Raw genomic sequence first — 25,081 nt, forward strand, 5'->3', positions numbered from 1 at the left:
AAAGTATCTTTTTTTTTTTTTTCCTGATAATCTGTCTAAAGATTTAAGAAGAGTATACAAGCAAGCTAAATTCTCCTGGGAACCATCACAGAGAACTGTAGATCTTGGGAAAGATCCCACAGGCAAGAAAGGCTGGGACCCATGGTAACTCAAAAAACACTCACTTCCTTTGTCCTACTCAAGAGTAAAGGGCCAAAAGTGACATCTGTCCTGCCAAAAAGGAAAGCTTTGTGCAGTTCTCAGAGATAGCTAATGAATACTTCCAAGGTCTTTGCTATACTCTCTATAATGTAAAAATGTGTCCTGTCTCTCATAAAAACTTCAATAAAATCACCATGGCTAGATAATGCCTTGTAAAGTGGGACTGATGCAGAGCTGAATGTGAAAAGTTAGGATGTGGTAGCTACAATGAGAGTGTTTGTGAAACTGTGGCTGCTAGAGGTATCTGGTTAACCCAAATGGGACTGATGTGGTCTACTTGTTTGTAAGTTAGAATGCAGGATACATTTTTCAGCAACACCTATGTTAGGTCTTTCAGGACCTCGAGCCCCACTGTAAAACCCTGGAGGGGCAAGTGACAGCGTAGGAGTGTTTGAGAGAAGATACTAGCTTTTCTGGTCTTTAGCCCCAGACCAAAAGCAGAATTCTGTTCCCTTTCCTAGAGAGCATTTGTAGTCTTGAGTTTCTTATTCCCTTGGTAACTGGAGGCCAAGGGAAAGAACACCAAAGGATAAGAGCAATCCCCTAAAAGAACTAGTCAAGAGGAGTGGTGGCTTCAACTCTCAGTCACACATCTTCCCTTTCTGAGACTGCCATCCCGTACAGCATAGGGGCAGGGAGAAAAAGCAGGGCAGGCTTTTCTGCAGGTAGGAAATACCGGAGGGAGGAAACATAAGTACAAAAAATTATGAAAGAAAAGTGTATGCCAAGGGACACATCCAAAACAAGGCTAATGAAGAACTTTTAATTTGCTTATCTGTGCTAGAAACTTCACCATACTAAATATAGGGTTACAACATACCTCCTTCTCTTATGCATTTATAATCTCTTCAATCCCTTTTCTTATGCATTTATAATTTTTTCCAGTACTGGGGATTGAACCCAGGGGCTTGGAAAGGGTAGGCAAGCCAGGCGAGCTCCATCCCTAGTCTGTATTTTATGACTCTTGTAAATAAATACGTACATAAAAGTTCAATAAAACTATACCATATACTGTAAGTACCATAAAGTTGCCTTTGTGAAATGTGGTTCACATTCTATAAATTCTTGTATTAAATAGAATTAAGTAAGAGTTTGGGAGAGGAAAATCACTGGTACTGCAATATTTCTCTAGAGAATATTGTTTGGAGCTGATGATTAACTTTTAGACTAACTTCATGCAACATAGAGTAAATGCCAACTATATATGGATGATTGCAGAGATCTGAACCCTCTGCAAATTGTGTAGTTTGGAGCACAAGATTAATTTTGTCATCATGGAACATATTCTTTAGCATATTTCAATGAATGAATTATTAATTTTATTTTTATGAGCTATATTATTAAATGATGAGTACTTAACAGGAAAAAAATCACAAAATAAAGCATTGAGTTTTTAATATTTATTAAGTATTTATAAAAAAAGCATCAAATTTTTCAACATTGACTGGATTTTGATGTACAAACTCTAAAAAAGAACATCAGAAATAAATTTCCATATAACTACAGTGAAAATACCAATAGTGCTCTACAAGAAAAATTACCTTTACTCAGGGATCACACCTAAGACCGTCTACACACGTGACCACAACATGTTCTATGTACATGCACTGATTACACTGACAGCACATGTCTTTTGCTTTCCTGGCATTTTGGTAGGACATACTTGACACCCCAGTGCCTTCCTGTTTTGTCAGGAGGTTCTTATTATACTATACAGTGTGTAATTAAGAAAATAAGATATCAATAAAATAAATTACTAAATTTTTAGTATGTATTATGTGTTTAGAATATGCATCAACATTTTCAAATCAGCTGTGTAATTGCTTACAAAACCTAAAAGAGAACATCAGAAATAATTTCCTATATGAACTACAATGAAAATACCAATAGAGCTCTATCATAAAAATAAACTTTGCTTCAACTGTCATGCCTAAGGTGGTCTTCACACATGACAACTACATATTCCATGTGCATATCTTGCTTACACTGACAGCACAGGTACTTAACTTTCCTATGTGGCAGTCTTGTCACCTCTTTTCCCTTCCTGTTTTGTCAGGAGCTTCCTACTATATTATACAACATGCACTTACCAGGGAAATCAAAAGTCAACAAAATAAAATATCAAATATGTAATGAGTGCTTAGAATAGACATCAATCTTTTTGCATCAGCTGTTTACTTGCTTACAAAACCTAAAAGATAACATCAAAAATTAAAAGTTACATGAACTACAATGTAAACACAAACAAAAGTCTACCACAGAAATAAGCTTTTGCATCAATTGTCACATCCAAGGCAGTCTTCACACATGACAACAGCATATTCCATACACAAGTATCACTTACACTGACAGCACATATGCTTTGCTTTCCTAACTTTCTTGGAGAGCATGGTTGACATCTTTTTTTTTTTTGCTGTTGTTGTAGTAGGTCTTCATGATGCTACACCTGCCTGTTCACCTGTCAACTCACCTGTGTCCTCCACAGTTTTTTGCATAGTTCTCTGGGAAGAAACATCTTGTTTTATCTCTGCTGTACATGATCTTCCAGGAGCTCCAGTCCCAATCCTCTAAGAAAATTTCTCCATGATATTTTGCATTTGTCATTTTCTTTGTAAATATCAAACTAGTTAGGCCACACATGTTTAGGATCAAGTAAAACAGAGCCATTAGGCAATGCTTTGTGTTTCAAAGGACATCACAGTTGCTGCATAACTTGTCAAAAACATGTACTCAATATTTAGTTTTGTTGTTGAAAGTTTCCATCCCAGGCTTCCATTCTGTCAAACTTTCCCTGTCGATCTTTTTGTCATGGCAAAATGTTAACATAAGTAGTACCAGTTTGCTTTTCTTTGCCCTATATGAGGCCAGTGTTCCATCTTTCTGAAATCCAAAGATTGTGCTGTATAATGTTTTTAAATCACAACATTTCATTTGGAATTTCTACTTTGTTCCTATGTACAGTTCCTATACTGGTCAATTTGTGCTCTCGTAGCAAATGTAACATCTATTGGAAACTGGTGAATCAATTGTTGAATGTCACATTCCATTTAGTTTGGGAGATGGGGTCAACATGTCTGTTTACAACATCATTTGGTTTATTACTATATGAATAATGACCTGATGGCTGAGTTCCTGGATAAATGTCTAAATTGAAAGCATAATAAGTCTTTGCATTTACAAGGGCATAAATTTCCTTGCCATATTTTGACCCATCACATTTCCAGAAATCTTTTACATTCCTGTGGTCACCATGAGAAATCTGTGCTTAGCCAGGTGTGGTGGTGCTGTAATCCCAGCACTTGGGAGCCTGAGGCAGGAGGATCGTTGTGAGTTTGAGGTCAGCCTGGGCTACAAAGTGAGTTGAAGACCAGCCTGAACTGCACAGTGAGACCCTGACTCAAAAAGACAAAAAAAAGTGAAAGAGAGAAATCTGTGCCAAGTACAGGAGCCTATTAATTCTTTCAGTTCAACTAGTGAGGTATCATAATAAATACATTTCTAAATATGGCTATTGGTAAACACCAAATGTTTTACTTGCATTTCAACCTTTGTGTATTTCACAGCATCTTATAGCATTTACATGCTACAATTTCCAGCACTGAATGGCAGTGCTGGCCTTCTGTCCAATATATTTCACCCCTGCTGAGACCCTCAGTATGTTTCTGGACCTAGTTCTAACATTGGATTGTTCCTTTTGGTTATATGACCCTTTTGCAACATTTCAGCCTGTCAAATATATACTCACATTGCTGGTTTTTACATCACCTGAATCAAGGAGGTCTGCAGTCCCTGTGTCTGTGTCAGTTGATTCTAGCTCCTGTTCACTGTCGTAGGAACTTTGGTTCACATGGCCAGGGTCAAAGCCACCATCATTAGCATCATCGTCATCCTCCACCCACCCCACTCTTCTATTAAGAAAGTGTGTATTTTACCATAATGGGTCATCTTCATCATTCATGCATGAGTAATCTGATGATTCACTTTGACCTCCTCCAAAACTTGCAAATCGGGTTTTTCATGTGCTATGGTACTGAACTGGGCTACTCCTACTAGAAAGAAAACTGTTTTTTAACAAATCTTGGGCTGTTGTGGGTTTATTGGACCCTTTGTGATGCTCAGGTAACATAAGCAAAACCAGTTAGATGGAGCATAAAATTCTGTTCAAATCCCTTTTGACACTTTTGTGCATGCTCACTCCTTGCTGTACATAATACCAAGTGGCTGAACACATAGATTGCTTCCTGTATCCCTCAGAGAAAGGCACTGAGGTGCACAGCCAGCTAGTACAATGCTGAAGTACAAATTCACAGTAGAGAAGTAAGGGATAGGCCCATTGGACATAGACTTGTGCCCCGAGGGATTGAGCTGCTCCTCAGAAGTACTGTGCTTGCTCCTGCCTCATCATCTTTGCATCTGCTGCTTCTTCTGTCTGGCATCCTCCTTCCCCATGTATATGCATTTGACTTTTGGACTTTACCAGTTCTGTGGTAAAATGGCACTTTCTCACCAAGGACTTCCCTGATTTACTTACATAAATGTAGCTCTGTTCCCAGCCCCTACCTGCCGGTACCCACTTATTCACACTCCTTTCTCTGTGCTGTGAATTTCTCCATAGCTGTGTCATCACTTTGTAGAACGTACATTTATGTATTTCTCTTCTGTCTTCCTCCACTAAAATATGAGAGGCGCGTGATTAAAGGTGCATCTTGCACTTGTCACTTATACCTAAGTTTTGCCTAGAGTAGTGCTTTGCACATAATAGACATATGTTCAATATTTTTTGAATGAATAAAGAATGAAATAACAAGTGAGCTGCACGATATTCTTATTTCTTCATATAACTTTTATGGTTTCCAGAGTATTTTTACTATTTTAGGACAAGTGAAGCTAATATTTTTTCTGGAAAGTCATGCAAAAGATATCAGTGGTGACTTTTACTTTGCGTCATTACCATTTTGTTCATATCTAAAACCTGTCACCCCCTTTAAATACCTGCAAAGGTAACTTCTTCACTCCCATCTGCGCGTGGTTCTCTTGCAGCTTGCAGACCTTCAGTAGCAGTGATGGTGAATTGTTCTCCCACGAAGCCCCCCAAAAAGGCATTGACTTTCATATAAACAAACAGTTGGAAAAGGTAGCACATGGAAGAATATATAAACATGAAACAAAAATATTTTACCTACAGAGCTATACTTTCAACTGTCTTCATTTCTCTTGCTATCATTAAAAATATCTCTGCTTGGATACAACCTTTGTGTTTCCATGCTGACTTTGCTGCTGCTCCTGTGAACTTTTCAATTCTGTGTTTGGCTGCACTTTTGTTTTTCTTGGAACCCAGTGCCCTGCAACATACTGTGAGCTGAAGGCTGTGATGCAGAAATTTATTATTAAAAATAAAAAGAGAGAGAGGGAAGAATTTATCCCATAAGGATGAAAAAGACTTAGTGTCAAGAACCTAGGCTTTTCAAAGTGGTTTATATAACAGATTGCATTTCTTTTCAAAGAAGCATAGGTTGCTTGCCAGTAGTAAAATTAAGGATCTTTATTTTGCCTATTTGGGTCCATGAGAGCTGAATAAGGAGGAAGGATACTTTTTTTTTTAGGAGATTTCTTCATCAGATGGAAAGATTTTGCTTGCCATGTGTAGGAATAACCTTGGTGACCTATATATCCCCAGACCTTCTGGCAAGATGGTTATTAAAATGTCATACCTCAGAGGAGTAATCACAGATAATAGCTAAGAAGGTATTTTTTTATAGATGTGAGAGACATTTTTTTCTTCCTGTATAAAATAGCCATATACTCTGATCAACTAGAATATGCTTTCATTTCCTATATTTTTATTCTTTTTTCCAGTGTGAATCTGTCTCTGTATTTTATTTCTAACATTTTTATATACTTAAATATGAAATCATAAGCATTCTTTCAAAAAGAATATCATGGCATACAGAGTAAACTTTCTGACTCTTTTCCCAAAATTGCTTAGGTGTCATGCCGCTATTTACTTAGCGTGAAGGTTTAGTCACCTGGATTAAATTACAGAAGGAAAAAGACCCGCAGATGCCACTTCTGTTTCTTATTGTTCCTAAGACATTCATGTCTTTTATCTAATTCCATGATTTGGTCAAAAGGCTGTGCTGGTCATCTGCAATTTGATACTAATCCTATGTCTTTAATTGGAAAGGTGTTTTCACTTTTTCAGTGATATAACTTCAATTAGCACTTAATCCTGAAACTTGTTGACTTTATTGTGCACTCCATTGTGTCTTTTCTGTTCATTGTAATTGACTAATATATTTCATTGGCTGTAGTGATTAATCAGATAGTTCAGACAGGGAATCATCTATGTTGCATTTTGTAAAACAGCCCTGTAAGCAGTGGTTCTGCTTACACAAGAATATTTATGCTGACCAAATGCTCAATTTAAATAGTCTGTAATATGAAGTCAGTTTATCACACACTGGATGGGATTAACTCTGATACATAACACTTTTGTGATGCTTCCCCCAAAAGTCAGATTTCGACAGTGGGTTTTGCTTGTTTGTTTGTTTATTTTGTATTCAACCTAGGGACACTCTATCACTGAGCTATACCCCAAATCCAATATTAGTTTTTAATAATTTTGAGACAGGGTCTCCTTAACTTGCGAAATTGCTTAGGCTATGTTGGAACTTGGGACCCTTTTGCCTCAGCTTCTGAGTAGTGGAATTACAGGTGTGTGTGTGTTTTACTCAGGTAAAACTTACCATCTTTAAGATATTTAGGGGTTAGGGTTATAGCTCAGCAGCGTAAGCACCTGCCTAGCTAGTGCATGGCCCTCAGTTTGATTCTTGGTATCAAAAAAAAAAAAACCCAAATATATTTAGTGGTAGAGGGCTCAGAGCATATTACATGCTTTTCTTATTTAGTTCTGGTTCTGGAAAAACATTGCCTCTTGACCATACCATCATCAAACACTTCCTCTCAAATTAATATACTGTGGATTGCAACTTATCTTGTGAAATGTATTTATGTTTTCCTACTATGTTACCCATGCACCATAGAATTTACCAAATTATTCTAATCCTGATGACTTAAACTCAATAGTAAGGAGGATAATGGTAATAATATTCAACTTTTCTCTTTTTGCCAGAAGATTCTGATAAATCATTTCACTAGCAGCCTAGTGCTTAAATTTATTGTCCTTTCAAAGTTTTCAAAGCAGCCATCTAATCATTAGTATTAGATATCCACAGGCCTCAATCAGCCAAATAGTTGAAATGTATCAAGAGTTGCTTTGATAATTCCAGCAAACAGCTAATTGAATGTTTTTAATTTGTTTCTAAATCATATTGTTTATTTGATTAATTGATTAGTGTTTATGAACTGTATTATAATCAACTTTAAATTAGTTTAATGAGTGTCTACTTCAGAGATAACACCAATGAATCAAAACTTACTAAGAAATTAAAGCATTAAAGAAATATCATTATGTAAGCATTTGGCTTTACGTAAAGATTATCTGAGGTAATTTTCCCAGAACTGCTCACTAAGTTATAAGTAAATAATTGCAATAATTCCAAAGCTTAAAATGATTGACTATGTCTTATTAAGAATGAATTGCTAGCTGGGTGTGGTAGCCTCCACTTGGGAGGCTGAGGTAGGAGTGTGACCAAGAGTTTGAACCCAGCCTGGGCTACACAATGGATTAAAGACAAGCCAGACTACACAGTGAGGCCCTGTCTCAAAAAAAAAGAAAAGAATTGCTTAAAATAACTTTAGTATATTTTTACTTACCGTCCATTGGTGCCTCTCATGCAATTTTTTATAAAGGCCTTGCAAAGCCAATTTAATTGCTATATTCTTTTGTATAGTATATTATATGATATTAGAAAATTATTGGGTAGTTTCTCTTTGGTTGGATAGCGCAGTGACTAATGCATTACAATGGCTAGATTTTTACATTTTAATAGTTCAAAGGATATGCATTAAGCATATTGGTTATGCATAATTATGTATTTTACATATATTTTTAAATATATGTGCATAAATGATGTCTGTCTCTATATTTGCTATGAAGTGGCATTATATATGCATCCTTCCTTTTCATCAAGTATTCAATTTTTTTTGTTTTTTTAATATATTTTGTACTTAATAGCAAATAGCAGTATCTTATTTTATACTTAATGTCTTTCACTTCCTATGAATTTAAAAATTTACTGTAAATCAGTTGACTGTTGACATTTATTCTATAAATTGCCCTTACTTTTCCTTTTTATCTGCTAGCGTTGTGTTTCTTTCAAATCTATAAGCACTCTTAATGTACTGAAGACATTCTTTGTTTTTTTTTTTTGTTTGTTTGTTTTTTGTTTTTTCTCCGGCACTGGGAACCGAACTCACGACCTTGCGCTTGCCAGGCAGGTGCTTTGCCGCTGAGCTAAATCCCCAGCCCCTGACATTCTTTGTTATCTATAATTTGCTGCAGCTATTTACCCAATGGGATATTTGTTCAGACATTCTAAAATTTCAAACAGTTGATCCATTTTGGAGATTTTTAAAAAAAATCTTTTAAAAAAAGATTTAGATTTATTTTAATTTTTTGTTTTCCAGATATGTTTTCTTTTGTCTGTTTTCCTACTGCATATACCTGTGTTTATTTAAAATTGTCTATTAGGGGCTGGAGGTTTAGGTCAGTGGCACAGCACCTGCATGGCAAGCGCAAGGTTGTGAGTTCAATTCCTGGCACCGGAAAAAAAAAAACCAAAAACAAAAAAGAAACTAAAATTGTCTATTGAATGTCTTTAATGTATATTTTAATTGACAAACAATTAACTCAATTTGGTTTTAATTTATAATATATTTTAATAAGAAGAATACTATTTTAAGCCTTTGTAATGTTTTCTATGTTACCGTGTATATTTAAAGGATGCAAATGTTATCATGTATATTTAAAGGATGCAAATTGATCTTGGGTAAAATAAAAATAGGGTGAAACAACAACTGCCATGCAGTAAATGAACACAGCCATTGTCTCTTTACTTTGCTTTTTGTTGTTTTAATAAGAGGATGTAACACTTATTCTCTTAGTGAATTTTCTATATACATTAAAATATTATTATTCCTCTCATGCTATATGTTAGATACTTACATTTACTCACCTGATATAACTCATTATTGTTATTTCACATCAAGTTTATTTTATATTTAAAAATTCTATTAGCTTTTGATTAGAATTAAGTCAAATTATAAACTGTTTTGGTAAAACTGAACACTTAATCATTTGAATCAGTAACATTATGTGTTCACCAATAAAAAAGGTTTTCTAATTCTATGTACAGTTGTCAAATGTTTTGATAATGTTCAAAGTATTTTTATTCTTCCTTGTTTGTTATTATATCTGCTAAGAGGTCGTGTATACAGAAAAGTCAGGAATATATATGTAAATCTATTTTGTAGTCCATCTTGTTAGTACTACAGATTATAAATTGTAAACAGTTTGTCAGTTGCTTCTAGTGAATAGTGAAAACACCGGACAGATAATGAAGTCTCATTCTTCTCAGTTGATGCCTCTTATTTCTTTAAGACTCTTGTAAATGTTGTTATCAATAGATAAATATCCTGCTTTCTAATCAAAGTAGCTCAGGAGTATTACAGCCATAGGAAAAACTTGATATTTTATATTATTGGTTATGAAAAATTTAAATTTGTGACTTTAGGGGTAGATGTTGTATTAAATAGTTTTATTCTTTAGAACTCTCAAACAGAACAGAACAAAACAAACAAACAAAAAGATCTCTCATGTTTTGTGAAATTATCCAAACAGAATTAAAAATTATTTAGGCCTTCTGGTTCTTATTTATGACAGGTTAAATTATACTATTGGATTAATCACCATATTTTCCTAATAAACTGAAAGCTACTGACATGCAAATAAGGCTTTACAGGATTTGACATCTATCTAGAATGTCCCTGATGAAGAACAGTAAAGTACACATTAGTAGAGTCTTATTATCACATACTGTAATTAAAATATCTTCAAAATAACAGGAGGTTGAAATAATACCCGAGGAAAAGATTATTTCTTCTGATATGTTGATTTATTCAAAGTGGCTATTTAATAACTTACAATGAGAACATAAATTTCAAAAGCATACTTTTAAAGAATAAAATACTTATCATGTAAAATAATTATGTAACCTACCGTAATTATCATTTTATCTTTCTAGCTCATGGGACATTCAGAATGGGACCACAAGCGTGGGCCTCGAGGGTCACAGGTAAGTTTGTTTTCCTTTCCTTTTTCACATTTTCTTTCTTAATGCTTGGAGCCATAGGTTTTCTTTTTTTTGTTGTTTTTTTGTTGTTTTGTTTTTTGTTTTTTGTTTTTTTCCGGTACCAGGAATCGAACTCACGACCTTGAGCTTGCCAGGCAGACCCTGTGCTGCTGAGCTAAATCCCCAGCCCCGAGCCATAGGTTTTCTAAAACTTGAGAAATAATAATAAGAGGAAGGAAATGACAAAATAATCATGCCATTTGTTTTTATTTAAGTTAGCTGTGATTAAAATCTAGATTTCAAACCCTAAAGGCGATGCCAGTATATTCTTAGGAACTTCCTGGTATTCCAGATCTCTTGTGTTTATATGAATGTAGATTTTGTATTCATCTTATTACTGCAGAATGCATTTTGATCAGCAACACACTCTTGATTTTCTTTACTTCCTTTGATAAGTTTTCCATGTACTTTTTCCGTTCTATCTTCCTACTTTTGGTTAAATATTTTGAAATATAATCAGGGTATAAACCAAACTAATTAGCTTTCTCTAAATTAGCTGTCTTCATCTACGGGAAGTAGAAAGATGAAAGGACTTATTACTTTTGAAAAGAAACAAATTCTAAACCTTTCTATATTACCAGACTGTTTTCATTGTCTTGCTTTATGTCTTAGGCAAGGAGAAAAGCTTCCATGACGCATTTATGCTTTTTAATGACCTAATTAGACAATGTGGATTTGTTTTGCTTTCATAATTACTTTGCCTGACAGGATAAAGGCTGAATTTTACAGTAAGCAAATGTTGAGTCCCGCTAGTGTATTTTTGTAAAGAAATATAAAAGTAATTTTTCTCATAGCCTGTGTTTACCTGACTATAAACATGCCAAACAAAAATTAAGTGGATGGAACTTTTTACCTCTACTGTTCACATTTTGCATTTACCTTAAAAAAGTACAATGGAAAGAAAAAAAAAATGACTATATACTTTAGTGAATGTAAGTTTATTGCAAACAGTAAGTTTGTCAAAGGTATGTTTCACAAACTGCATGCACCTCTGTTGTTATGTTTGTGTGGATAAATTCCTTAATTTAAGTCTCTGGAAAAGTTAAACAAAGTCACTCAATTGTTTTTCATTTTGTCCATTATCAATTTGATTGGTAGCTAGTTAAGACTGTCTAAAAGGCTGGGCGTGGTGTGCATGCTTGTAATTCTAGCACTCAGGAGGCTGAGGCAGGAGAATAGTTGGCGAGTTTGAGAACAGCCTGAGCTACAAAGTGAGCTCCAGGCCAGCCTGAACTGCATAGGGAGACACTGTCTCAAAAAGACAACAAACAAACAAACAAACAAAAAAACAAAGAAGAAAACAAAAAGCTGTCTAAAAGAACATATGCTTTGCTTTCTTGCCTTTACTGTCACATTCCCTACGTCATTTTCCCTAATAGCTCCCCCTCTGTACAGATCTATAATATCTTAATTCAGAACTTGCTGAAAGATTCGTCATGAAGTAGCCTTATGATTCTAAAGCGGTAAAGAAAAGCACACGTAAGGAAGTCCTTGGTTTCTGATTATTGTCACCAAAGCTGTTTTGATATTTGAAACAGCCAAGCACCTTGTTGAGGACATGTCCACTCAAAGTAATGTACAATAATATATTAAAATCATTGCTTAAAATACGATTACTCCCCATATGATGTTTTCATGTAACATCTTCAAATTGGGGTTGGTCACTCTGTCTTATAAATGAAAAAAAATCTCATAAAAGTTTGATTTTTGGGGGGATGGTACTGGGGGTTGAACCCAAAGCCTTTGCACTGTGCTATATCCACAGCTCTTTTTAATTTTTTAAATTTTGAGTCGGGTTTTTGCTAAATGATTATGTTGCCCCAGATGGACTCAAAGCTGTAGTCCTCCTGCCTCAGTTTCCCAGAATGCTGAGATTACACATGTGTGCCACCATGTCTGGCTATAAGTTTGATTGTTTGACTTAACATTAAATACCCCTGTCACTTGTTTAAAACCCTGTACCATTTTTAATGTCCTTGCTTTTTTTTTTTTAATGTCCTTGCTTTTTTTTTTGTTTGTATTTTGCTATTGTTCTTTTTTTTTTTTTTTGGCAGTTTTCTTTAAGACAAAAATTTCAAAAAAAATGAAAACCCCCAATGGAAATTTTAAATATTCTAAATGTCATACATAACTAGAGAAATTTACAAGTACACATAAAAATATATTTGCTGAAGTTTGCTTGCATTGGAAAGTCTGAGGTAGCTGTGAAAAGCTAAGGCATTAGAAAATGCTGGCATGCGCTATCATTATGAGCATCTAGAACAATGATGACAAATCTTGTGGGGACAAGTGCCCAAGCCACAACCCAAAACTCACTTGTTTATCACAAGGTGCCAACATCAAGCTTTTAGCTTATATAAAAAACTTTATACCTTAACATGTTTTGTCTTAAAAGAAAAATAGCACATACACCGTAGGTTCCCCACTACTAATCTAGGACCTTGTTGGTTCTCCCGCATTACGGAATAACTAATCTGTGTGTACTACACAGTCGTCCCATTTTGATCCTTCAAGTTGGATTAAAATGTCAAGGTAGGAAAGCAAAAATGCACACATCAAAACTAAAAATGTGAGTCTTTGGAAATTTAAGATAAGTTAAGCGTGCAGAACTCTTTATGGTTCCTTCACCAGTCTCATCTTATCTTTTTTTCTTTTTATAATATGCTTAAAGCCTTTCAGAAAGAATTTCAGAGACCCTGCATTTGAACACCTACCTCTTGAATTTTACCTGTGCCCCAAGGCCTTGCTTCAGTCCTATCTCAGTTGACTTTTAATTAGGATGAGTTTTGAAAGTCTTACAATGTGTATAGCATCGTTGTGGGTCTAAATTGGAAGAAAAAGTTAATGACAAAGTTATCGCTTTCCAGGTGCTCACAATTATAGTTTTAAAAAGAGCAATACTTTTGAATATAAGTACAGTATAGTTCACATGTCAGGCAGCCCCATAGATGCACAAACCAAGTATGCTGGGATTTAGGGGAAAGGAAGGAGTTCTTTCTCTCCAGTAGAACTAGGAAATACTATACATGACGTGCTCAGAAATGAGCCTGCAAGGATGTGCAGAGTAGAAGAAGTGAATGAAAGTGCAAAACTCTGAACTGGGGCATTTTTGGAGTGTGTGAATTTTCTCTATAAATTCCTTTTAAAGTTGTCTTCAAGGGGGACTGGTATAGACACTACTGTGAAGGGATGATCTGAGAAAGCCCTGCAGCCTGAAGAAGATACTGCAAGAGGAAGAAGTACGGATGTGTGTGTGTGTGTGTGTGTGTGTGTGTGTGTGTGTGAAGATTTGAAACTGAACAGTGGAAGAATTAGTGCCCTTGCCCCAGACCACTTTCACCTCATTATTAGCAATGTGAATTGAGAGGTGAGGAGGACAGGTGCAAAGAGTGGTTCCTGACATACTGGAGGGCTCATCTTCATGCCCTGTAGCCAGAGTAATGGGGAAGGTGTCAGTTTTGTAATGCTAATCATATAGATGACAATTTAACTACACCAGGAAACACAGAGAGAAGAAAGGTGGACTCCTGGGGAAACTCCCTGTGGGGGCCGAGAGGGGGCTGAGGAGGGAGCTGTTGTGCAAAGACAGGGTCTCACTAGAGACCAACGGAGGAGCCATGCTTCCAAATCACAGGAAGGGAATTATCCGGCTACACCAAGGAAAGGGCTGAGAACACAGACTCAAATAAATGTAAACACCCAGAGGATCAATGGTTAGGACACTGGTAAACTGTAGCCTTCATAAAGAAGTAATGGTGGAAAACAGAATGCAAGTATGAACAAAGTACTGTGAAATATTAGAGAGGTTTCTGGGAGGAGCTTTGTTTTATTTTTTAAGGAAAATATTTTATTGGTACATTTACAGTACGCAATGATTACATCCCTTGTGGGGAGTTGGTACATATACATGGCACATCTTTCTTTTTTTTAATCCCCCAACCTCCTTGCCTTAGTCCTCTTCCCTTATGAAAAAAGGTCTATCTCCTTACTTTCTATTGTCTTTATTTTTCTCTACAATTTATTTATTTATTTTGATGGTTTTTCATAGAAGAGACATCATGGATGTTTAAACTTGTGTGTCAGATTGGAGCCAGGCAGGGTGGTGTCTCCCTGCAATCCCTGCACTGAGGCAGTTGGATCCTTGTGAGTTTGAGACTCACCTAGGCTACTCGATGAGTTCAAGAGGCTGATGACATAGTAAGCCCCCATCTTTAAAACAAATATATATAAAGGAAAGGTAAGATTGTAGAAAGAGGTGGCACAGAAGTGAAATTTAATAATTACAGGCAGACCAAAAAGGATAATATGAAAACAATATGTTGAAAATTCTCAACAGTGAGCTGCTGAGAAACTGGATCTAGAAAACAATGCAGTTCAGGCAAGGTCTGCACTACCCAAGTGATACCCCGGACTCCTGCCCGTTGTGTTTCCCTTGCGTACTGAATTCCTCACTTTCTCCATGCCACAGCTATGTGTACTACTTCAGAAAGGCAGGCTGTCTTCTCAAGTGAACTACTTACTGGATAAACATACCAGAAAATATCCGTGAAAGCCATTTGGAAAGTTAGTGGAGACATCATCTATTGCAAAATATCGCAAAATGAAAACACATACTGTGAATCTAATGACTTCAGTTTTCTTGATAGACATGGGGTGCCTAGATTTGGGAATGTGACACTGGGAAAGTTTGAATGGTAGAAAACACAGAAATTGATGTCATTTTAGATAGGTGAAAGGGAGCTGTCAGAGCATCAAAAAATACACTGTAGAAAACATAGGAGTGTCTCACTTATGTGTTAGCCTGGATGACAAATTGTAGCATAGTTTACTTTGACTAAAAGCACATGAATATATATCAGGTACTTTTTAGCCCTGGAGGAGTCAAACATAAACAAAACTACTTTTGCTTTCCTACAGTTGCCAAATAACGTCGGGCAACATATAGTTTCATCAAAAGTCAACCTCAATAATTATCAGAACCGAGCTGAGCTTTTCTTAGGTTTCTCTCTAGATGCCTAAAAAATAATGACCTTTCTCCAGTTTGTCTTCATCCTACAGAATTATAAAAGTATTATTAGAGAATGCAAGAAAGTGCACCTTTCACATTAAATGCCTGCTGTGTTGAAAAAGTACCTATCTTGTTCTAAGTACATTCCTCACTAAATTGCATTTGTCTCTTTAGACTCAGCAAGAATTTCATTCAGGTGGACATTCTTTATTCACAGTAATTCCCTGGCCTAAATTTTTAGCTCACTCACAGCTTTTTGGGTGAATTTTTCTTTCTGTTTTCTTCTTTTGAAGTACTTACTTGAGAAGTAGATTATTCACATACAGAAAAGGTGCTACATGATAAATAAACTTTCAGAACTATTTTATCTGGCATTATTCCCGGTAATACCCAATGAAGTTGGGGATGGTATTCTCAGATGGTAGTTTCTCTCTCTCTCTCTCTCTCTTTTTCTTTAAATACCTGAAGAAAAGTTTTCCAGTGGGAAGTTATGAGAAGCAATGGAAAACTGTTTTCCTTTGAAAAGCATTAAGACAGAGATTCCAGGGACCTATCTCTCAGTTGAGTGCACTTGTGGGAAAGATTAGTTAAGTTTGTGAATTTGTAAACTTCCTAGCATTTTAATATGCTGGGAACTAGCAGGCCTTTACATTTTAGTAAAGAGTTGCACCGTCTTTTGTCATTTAGTGTATTATTGATGTCTTTACTACCCAAGAGGCCTTATCTGCTAGACTTGAGACTTCTTTTTGAATAAACAACAGTTTTCATGATCCGTCTTTCTACATATAAAGAAATTTTGATTTATGTGTTTCTAAATTTTTGAAATCTTATACATACAATACAAAAAGATAGTGGAATTTACTGGTTTAAAAGTCATTAAGTGCCATGATCTGTCAATAAACTTAAAATTCATCTGTGCCCTATTTCATAGCACATGTGTAATTGTCCAGAAGTACTAGTGATGCTCATCTATAAAAATTCTAGAATAAGAACCAATTACTCAGATAAATTATCTTTTGTAGCTTCACTCTAAATCTCATGGGTGAAGTTTGATGGTAAATCACTGCAGTTTTGTTTTTCCCCAGGAGTGTGCATGTGTGTGTGTGTGTGTGTGTGTGTGTGTGTGTGTGTGTTGAACATAGGGTCTCAGTATATAACTCAGGCTGGCCTTGAATTCACTATGTAGTCCTGGCCTTGAACTCATAGCAATCTTTCTGCCTCGGCTTTCCCAGTGCTGGGATTACAGGTATGCACTACCATACCCAACTGGCACTTCACTTCTTTATCTACTTACATATTCAAGAGAATCGATCTTTTCTTGATAGTTACTGAAGATGGTAAATTAATCATTTACCTATTAATGTCTCATTTACTAACAGATCAATTATTTTCTGGGTTGAATAATTTGTTTTTGATAAGAGAATGTAGAGGAATGTAAGTGTCTTACCAATTTCTCTGGAATAATGCCATGTGAATTTATTAAAGTTAATCTCCATTAATACATTTTAGAAAGATGACCAGCCATATTACTCAGGAATTTACAGCAAGGGATTAACGTGAGCAGACTGTAAGCCATTTCCCATCTCTCCAATGCTCCTGTGTGCAGCCAGTCATGAGCAGTTTATGCCCTACATAGAGCGGGCTGCAGGGTTGCTTTTTCTACAAGCAGTGTGTCTTCCACTTGCATTTCATTCTCCTTGTACATTTTTCCATATATTAACCTAACAACTGTTAGTATGAGTTTAGAAATTGTTCCAGTAATTTAGTAATTGTTCCAGTTTAGTAATTGCTCCTTTTTTTTTTGGCATTTCTCTAAGGAAGATTGTTTTTAAGAGTTTTTTGTTCTGTTATGAAATTTGTTTCAATTTTTCTTAAATGGACAGAGACCACACAACAAATACTTGCCTGAACACCACACATGGTAGGGGTGCCCTTAGCATCTCATTTAGTGTAATAGAAGGAGCCTAAGTAGAATATCTACCCTGTCCACTAAATGTTCCTCTAGTTATTTTAAAGTTTATTCTTTCCTCAGATGTACACAGTGGGCACTAGTTTTTTCATGTTTTCACCACTTTATAAAATAACTTTTATCTAATTCCAGCTTCATGTTACATCTTCTGATCACCTTCTTAATGTGGTGGTCTAAGAAAACAGTGTTAAGAGAATGCCCACATATTTATATTTGTCTTTGCCCTCAGAAAAGGGAAAACTGTGTTTCCCTTTACCAGGTAAACCTACTGGTTTCAGGTCTCTAGCATCCCTACTCTTTACCAATGAGATGCTAATTTAGACAATGGAAAATGTCTCTGGACATAATCAGATGTTATCCGGGAGGCAAATTTGCTTCTGCTTGAGAATTACTGAGATTATAGCATAAACTCCTCAACCTGCATGTAGATAATAGCAAATAAGTATTTACTGATAATTTTTGACCCTTCATATAGGAAAATAGGAAGGTATCTCTTCAAGCATTTATGCTTCTGTGCTTTCCTGTCCCATCCATAAGTCTATCAGACAACAATTTTAAAGGGCACATGATTTCACTGTGAGGCAACTTTCTCATGGTGGAATCGTGTCCTAGTAACCTGGGGGAAAGGCTCTGTTCCCACACTCACGCGTTCAAGTGATTCACAGGCACAACTGGGGAGAGAATGTGGCTCTGCTGAAGCAGTGATTGCATGGAATGTGTGTTTTTGGTAAACTGATGGATAAGCTTGACAAAACCACTCTATACTCAAAGCTCTGTTCTCTTTAAAAGGGTATTGATGAATGGGAATAAAACAAGTCCACAGAAGTAGAAGGGGAAATTGCCGCTGGCATGTCCGCTTTAGTTTCTCCCCTGTTTATAGATTACTAGGCACGTTGTTTAGTACTTATTGAGTGACCTGCTTATCTTGAGGCCTGTGGACATCATTCACATGACACGTGCAGTGCCTTTTGCTTGTTTGGCTAAATCACAACTTTGTGGTACCTTATGTGGAAACAAAGCAATAAAAGAAGCAGCCACTGCTAATAGGTGTTTATCTGCAGGAGCTGTGAAAAGTTTAAGGAGTAGTTAAATTTACTACATGCACAAAAGCAATAATACCTAAGACTTTTCTGACTACTTTCAAAGCTTCAGTTTTCATTACATTCTTTTTGATCCAAAATATCTTGATGCAAACAATGGGAAAATGAATTAATTAGTGTAAGTTCCTATTAAGCAAATATACACATTGGGAGAGTCACTTTGTAACTGTAAAGATTTGCCTCTCACTTGTTAGAACAACAGAAGAAAACTATGACTTCAGAGTACTCAGTTTTACCTTATTTTATCTTTATATTGCATCCCAGTATCTGACAAAGGAAAATAATTTTTTGCATGTGCTGGGTATGCAATCTCTAGCATACAGAAAGATCTTGTTTTAAAAAGACCAAGATACTAATTTTTAGTACTTGCTTGTACATTTTTTACAAATTTTAGGGGAATGAATGTTTGTAATTTCTTATTAATGTATAGCCACATTATATGCATAAATATTTGTTATAGTATTGAAATTTTATGCATGGTACAGGAGTATTTCTCTTCCTCACTAAATAAAAGATTGTTCAAGCATTTGCCACATAACTTTATATTTTCATCAAGCATGCTTTATTTTCAAAATTTTACATTGGAAGGGGTAAATACTTTCTTGTATTTCTGTTCTCACTATTAAAAATGGTAGTCCCACTTTGTTTTAAGTGCAGATATCATGTAAACATAAGTAAATCTTAGGAACAAGAGCTAATAGTTACAATTAAACCCTAGAGATAGTAATATTAAAGATAGTAATGAGCTCAAAATTTTCCTCAAAGTTACAAGAATGAAGCTTTCTGTCAGATGTGATTTTCCAGATTATAGGTTTTTGTTGCTGCTTTCATGTGTGTGTGTGTGTGTGTGTGTGTGTGTGTGTGTGTGTGTACATGTGGGCACACGCAGGCGAGTACATTACACAGGAAACAGTTCCTGGAAAACTCTGTTAAAGTTTGTTATTGGAAATCTGGAGGTTATCAAACTTGAATCAAAGTAATTTGCAAGCTGAATTCTGCAGGCCGATGGTTAAGTACTTCTAGGGAGCAGTTTGCACTTGGATCTCTGAGATTATTTCCATTTTAGAATCTTGTAACCAAGTTCTTTTCAAAGCGTTTTAACCCTGAGTTTAGAGAAAGTTGTTTATATAATGGCAGTGATACATGCTTAAGTGAGAAATCTAAAAGCAAAAAAAAAAAAAAAGTTAGAAAAATACACTCAGAAGGTTGTCAGTGAGGCAAACAGATGTACTAGAAGTTTCAAAAAGAAACTAACATGATGAGTCAGGAAGACGAAGTACAAACACATGGTAAAGGGCTAATTTCCAGAGGACTGGGAACAGAGAAAAGAAAAGGAATTGTCTATCGGTGGTGTGGAAGAGACTGGAGGGAAAAGGACTGGTGAATCTAAGAAAGGCCATCTTGGGAAACGAAGTAAGAACACAGCCCTTGCAACCATGCTTGGAAATTTGGATGCATGCACAAAAGCCTTTTGAATCTGAGATTAAGTTTTAGGGTTTGGCATATCTGAAACCCTTTTTTATCCATCCTGTGTCTAATAAGGCTCATTGTGACTTGGGTCCATACCTTGTTGATAGTTCTTTTCTGGTACCTCAAACATACAACCATGTGATTTATGTTCAGGGCTTTGTGTTCTTCTAAAACAATTCCAATCATATAAATGTGTGAAATCTAATGTAGGGTTGTTTATTTATTTATTTTTTTGACGTAAAAGTACATAGCATGATTTTAGATAAATGCTGCTAAATAGTGTTGTTCCAGAAGTCAGTCTTATTTTATACTGATTATGGCAGCATGTAATGAATTTTTTATTACATAGGTCTGAAGCAAATAAAAACACATTACAATTTATGAACTCAGACTTCACTCAAGTAAATTTTGCTGAACTGGTACTTCTTAAGGGAATCTGTTAATATATAATAAAATATAGCAACTCTCTACCATTTGGTGGAATTACTTCTAAAGCTAAATAATAGGGCCAAGAAGCCTTTTATTTATGCTACTCCTTGCTTAGGGTCTGCTCTGTTTCTAAAGCATAGAGGTAAGTTGAGGCTTCCTCCTTTTAACATCCATGACTCCATATTGCAGAATAGCGTTTTACAACTTTGCAGACGGGCTTGATAGGAAGAATTTGTCACAGTGACACTAAGGAGACGATGACATTTGTATACATTATCTTCTGTATAGGCGCGTGTGTTTGCGTTCTTAAAGCCTGTGTCTCCTTCTCCCCCACTTCACCGCATTCCTTTTTCTCTTATGTGGAATTTTTAAGGGCGGGAATGATCCCGTTTCATGCTGCTCTGGGAGCTGTAATTTAAATAAGGACTTTAATAGAAACTTCTGACACATGATGTTTTCACTATATTTTGCTATTTTCTTGGCTTAAAATCAATGGAACAAACTGAACTTGGCATTGCTATTTCTGTTCGAAAAAAAGAAAATATATAATTTTACCATTTCTTATGTTTTGGTCTTGGCACTGTAGCTCTTGTTTATGGAAAAAGACAGGAGAGGAAAAAGCATTATTTTAACTTCACATGATAAATAATCATACCAAACTGGAATTTCCTTAAAAAGCAGTATTCTTCCTTTTTATTGTAATGCAGATCACTACTAACATGGCACAAATATGAACCATGAAATTGTGTGCATATCTTCTTGAAAAGGTATTATAGGTGTAAATGCATCACTATGATTCCAGCTTAACTGTGACATTCCATTAGAATTCAGCCAGTTTCTGTATCTACTAATCAAGGAAAGAAACCCTTTGTTTGTTTATGGATGTTGCTTCTTCCTGATAAATTTGTTCAGCATAAAGGAGAAGCACTATGTTTTGCTTAAAAAAATGTCAGCTCACACTTATTTGTTAAACTCCTTTCAAAGTATTTTATGGACATTATTAGCTGATTTAAAATATTAACTATTTGACTCTGAAGTAAATTTCTATCAACTATTAATAAGAAAACAGAAATATAAATAATGCATATGACTTCCAAATGTTTCATACGCATTTTGTTCTTATTATTTTAGGCACTGTTTTCATGAAAATATTCATCAACACACATAGGACAGGAAGTAACCAATTTTCCTAGAATGAACAGTGCATTTATTATACATATTATACGCATAACTAGAAGTATATAAGAAGCGCCTCATTGCTACATTATATAGCAAATGCGTCAAGATTCCTCCCAATATGCAATATTTTTTTTCTTTTTTACTAAAAATTAAACTCAGGGCCTTGACCATGCTAGGCACAAGGTGTGCCATGGAGCAACACCTTCAGTCCATATCATGCAATAATTGAAACATACAGAAAGCTACAGGGCATTATGTACAAACCTCACACGTTAGCCACATGGATTTAATAAATATTATGTTGTTATCTTTTTTCACTTTAATTTATATCTAGAAACTTATTCAGAAATATTCTTTCTAAACTTCTTAGTACATAGATATTTTTCTCATTCATAGATAGTTGCATTAATTTCACCTAATGAGAATTTAGAGATTATGTAAAATATTAGCTTAGAAAGTATGGAAAAGAAATATAGAAATAGCATGGAATATGGGAAGATTAGTTGTATTCATTTTTCAAAGAAATAAGTACAATGGGTTGATTTTTATTTTCTAAGTTCATTGCATATATATGTATCTATCTGTATATATATATCACCTACTTTAATACAATCTCGAGAAAGCTAATATATGACAACTATTAAGAAATAGGCTACAGAAATGAATTACCTTAGATGCATAGTATAGTTAAATACATGCCTCATAATAAAATTAAATTGGTTTCTCTTTGACAATATTTAAAAATACAAGAATATTATATTATTAAGATTATTCATTTTAAGTATGCCAACTTTGTCACTTAAAAGGTTTTTTAAAATCATGTCTCAGAAAATCATCTTCGTACTGGTCACCAGATCCATTTCTCAAAATCAGCTTCACTTAAAGAAACTGTAAAATTGGAAAGATGTTCTTATTTTGTATTGCTACACTGCCTTCTGAAACTGTTACTTTCTGTATGTAAATAATCAATGAACATTTTAACAGCTTAAGATACAAAGGTGTTCTTTTCATTTTTATTTTAAAACTTTAATCATTTATGTGGGAGGTAGGGTTAAAATATTTATTAATCTCTTTCATAACCTTGTAAGGATTATTGTAGTTGTAAACACCATACAGTAGTTTTTGCAGAAGAAAAAATCACAAGACCAAGATTGTAAATTCTATTAAAGCATCATCCTCCTTAATATGTTTATCAGTGACTAATCCGGACCAAAGAATGTGCACATTTTGATGTTAAAAGCAAGACATGTAGTTAGCATGAAAATGAAAGAACGAGGATTTAAGAGTATTTCTCATGAAATGCCAGTTAAGACACTAAAGATTTGAGTAAAGAGAAGGAAATAGAAATTTGTGCTAAATAGAAATATACTAAAATTAAATTTGTACTAAATTTGTACTAAATAGAAATGTACTAAAATTAAACTTTTAGTATATTTCAGTGTGGAAAAGGTCTGCACAGTTGTTTAAAAGCAGTACAACCACTCTTGTTAATTTCCTATCCCCTTGTCTGAAATTCTGTATTGCTTGTGTTGTTTTTGTGTGATTTTGTAAATATCTATGTGTCTGTTCATGTTTTCATTCTTTTATCTTTAAAATAAAAACTAAATTAAATTAAAAATTAAAAAAAGCAGATGAGGAAACAAAAACTGAGGTTTAAAGATTTGGAATGACTTCAAGCCCCAAATTATATGGCTTTTCTAACAGCAAGGCACACCATTAAACAATAGTAGCTGTGGTGTATGGAGACAATTAATCCAAAGAATGTCTGCACTGTCTTCATGAAACTTACAATATTTCATTCAATTTTTAGTGCAAGATTTCAAAACTTAAAAAGCTTATGCATTCACACAGAGGATTAGCAAATCTAGAATTGATGTCCCAGAAGTCGATGTATTACTTATAGAAAAGACCCTATGATGAAAACAGGAGTAGTGGAAAACCTGCTCTCTCTCCAGTCAAAAGTGTTAGACTTCAGAAAGGAGATGAAATCTCATCTTTCCTTTCCTTTTCTTTTCTTTTCTTTTCTTTTCTTTTCTTTTCTTTTCTTTTCTTTTCTTTTCTTTTCCTTTCTTATCTTTTCTTTCTTTTCTTCTCTCCTTTTTTGTGTTGTTTTAAAATAGTACATGGAGAAATGGATAGAACATAAAGGGCAGTCAGATTTAGGGTGACTATGAAAAGATGTTTCTGGCCATTCAAACTGGTTTAGAAATAAAATCAAAAGAAAGTAAGAAGGTATAGCAGCTGTCTTGAGTGTGAGATAGATACATAGAAAAGTTTATTAGTGTAAATGAGTTACTTTGCAATGGGTGCATTTTCTTATTACTTCTGGACAGTGATGAACTCTCCAAAGTACAAAAATCTCAGTCTTCTAAGTGCCTGTGTACCTCAGTGTGCCTCAGAGAATAGTCATTTGCTTCTGTTCCCCACTTAATGGAATTTTGCAAACCTGGGCTCAGATCTAGGCTGTATTCTGCACAGAATAGGAATGTCAGTTCTCCTTGGGGAGCTTTTCTTTAAAGCAGTCATTTGTCTACACTGCCAGATCCATTCAGTCCCGCTGTGGAGCTCACCAGACATTTTGATTAACAAGGTTTTAGGAAGAGCAAGGAAATCCTTTTCTTTTCTATGATTCCCCTAACTCTTTCAGGAAGATATCAAGAAGTGAAATAGCTAGATTGAATGGAATTTCTATTCTTGGCTTTTTGGGACCAATCTCCACATTGATTTCTGTAGTGGTGGTCTTACTTTAAATTTCCACTGAAAGTGTGAAAGAGTCCCTCTTCCCCTCTAGCTTTGCCAGCATTTCTTATTATTTCATTTCTCGGTGACCGCCGTTCTTTCTGCAATAAGATCAAATCTCATTTTTGTTTGAATTTGCATTTCTCTAGTGGCCAGCGGTGTTGAGCTTTTAAAAATGTATTTATTGGCCATTTGCACATCTTCTAAGAAGTGCCTATTCATTTCACTTGCTCACATTTTCATTTCAAGAAATTTCTCAGCTGATGAGAAGTGTTTACATTACATCATTTAAAGATGATTCTATGGGCTGCAAGTGGATTTCCACACCAAGTTTCCCTTGTAGGACTTCTACCTGGAACCCTGTGGGTGGAGCTGAATGCCTTTCAACTCTGTGCTTGTTTGCCTATAAATTGTAGGAGCCAGTATTTTAGATTCATATTGGTCATTTATTTTTTAGTTTGGATGGAGGATAATGAGATTCACAAGTAATGAGGGGAAAAGAATGTGGAAGTGAATCTACTCAGAATGGAATTGAGGGAAAGGAAAATAACACTGAGGACTGATACATGCTTCTCCCTTTGCAACCTGTGGCGCAGAAGCAGTGATGTTTCCTAACTCTAAAGAAAACCACCCACAGTATAATCTACATGAATTATGTACCTCAGTGTTGTGT

The 25,081-nt window shown here is 35.2% G+C and overlaps 1 protein-coding gene across 1 annotated transcript in view; it reads left to right on the plus strand.

Annotated features, from left to right (window-relative positions):
- Positions 1-25,081, plus strand: part of Pde3a (phosphodiesterase 3A, cGMP-inhibited) — a 301,905-nt gene that overhangs the window by 178,920 nt on the left and 97,904 nt on the right. Inside the window, exon 2 of the mRNA XM_005379045.2 lies at positions 10,407-10,457. Coding sequence (XP_005379102.1) covers positions 10,407-10,457 — 51 coding nt within the window. The remainder of the gene's footprint in view (positions 1-10,406; positions 10,458-25,081) is intronic.

This window comes from Chinchilla lanigera, unplaced genomic scaffold (genome assembly GCF_000276665.1).
Source record: "Chinchilla lanigera isolate Chin_1 unplaced genomic scaffold, ChiLan1.0 scaffold00012, whole genome shotgun sequence".
NCBI classification, from domain to species: domain Eukaryota; kingdom Metazoa; phylum Chordata; class Mammalia; order Rodentia; family Chinchillidae; genus Chinchilla; species Chinchilla lanigera.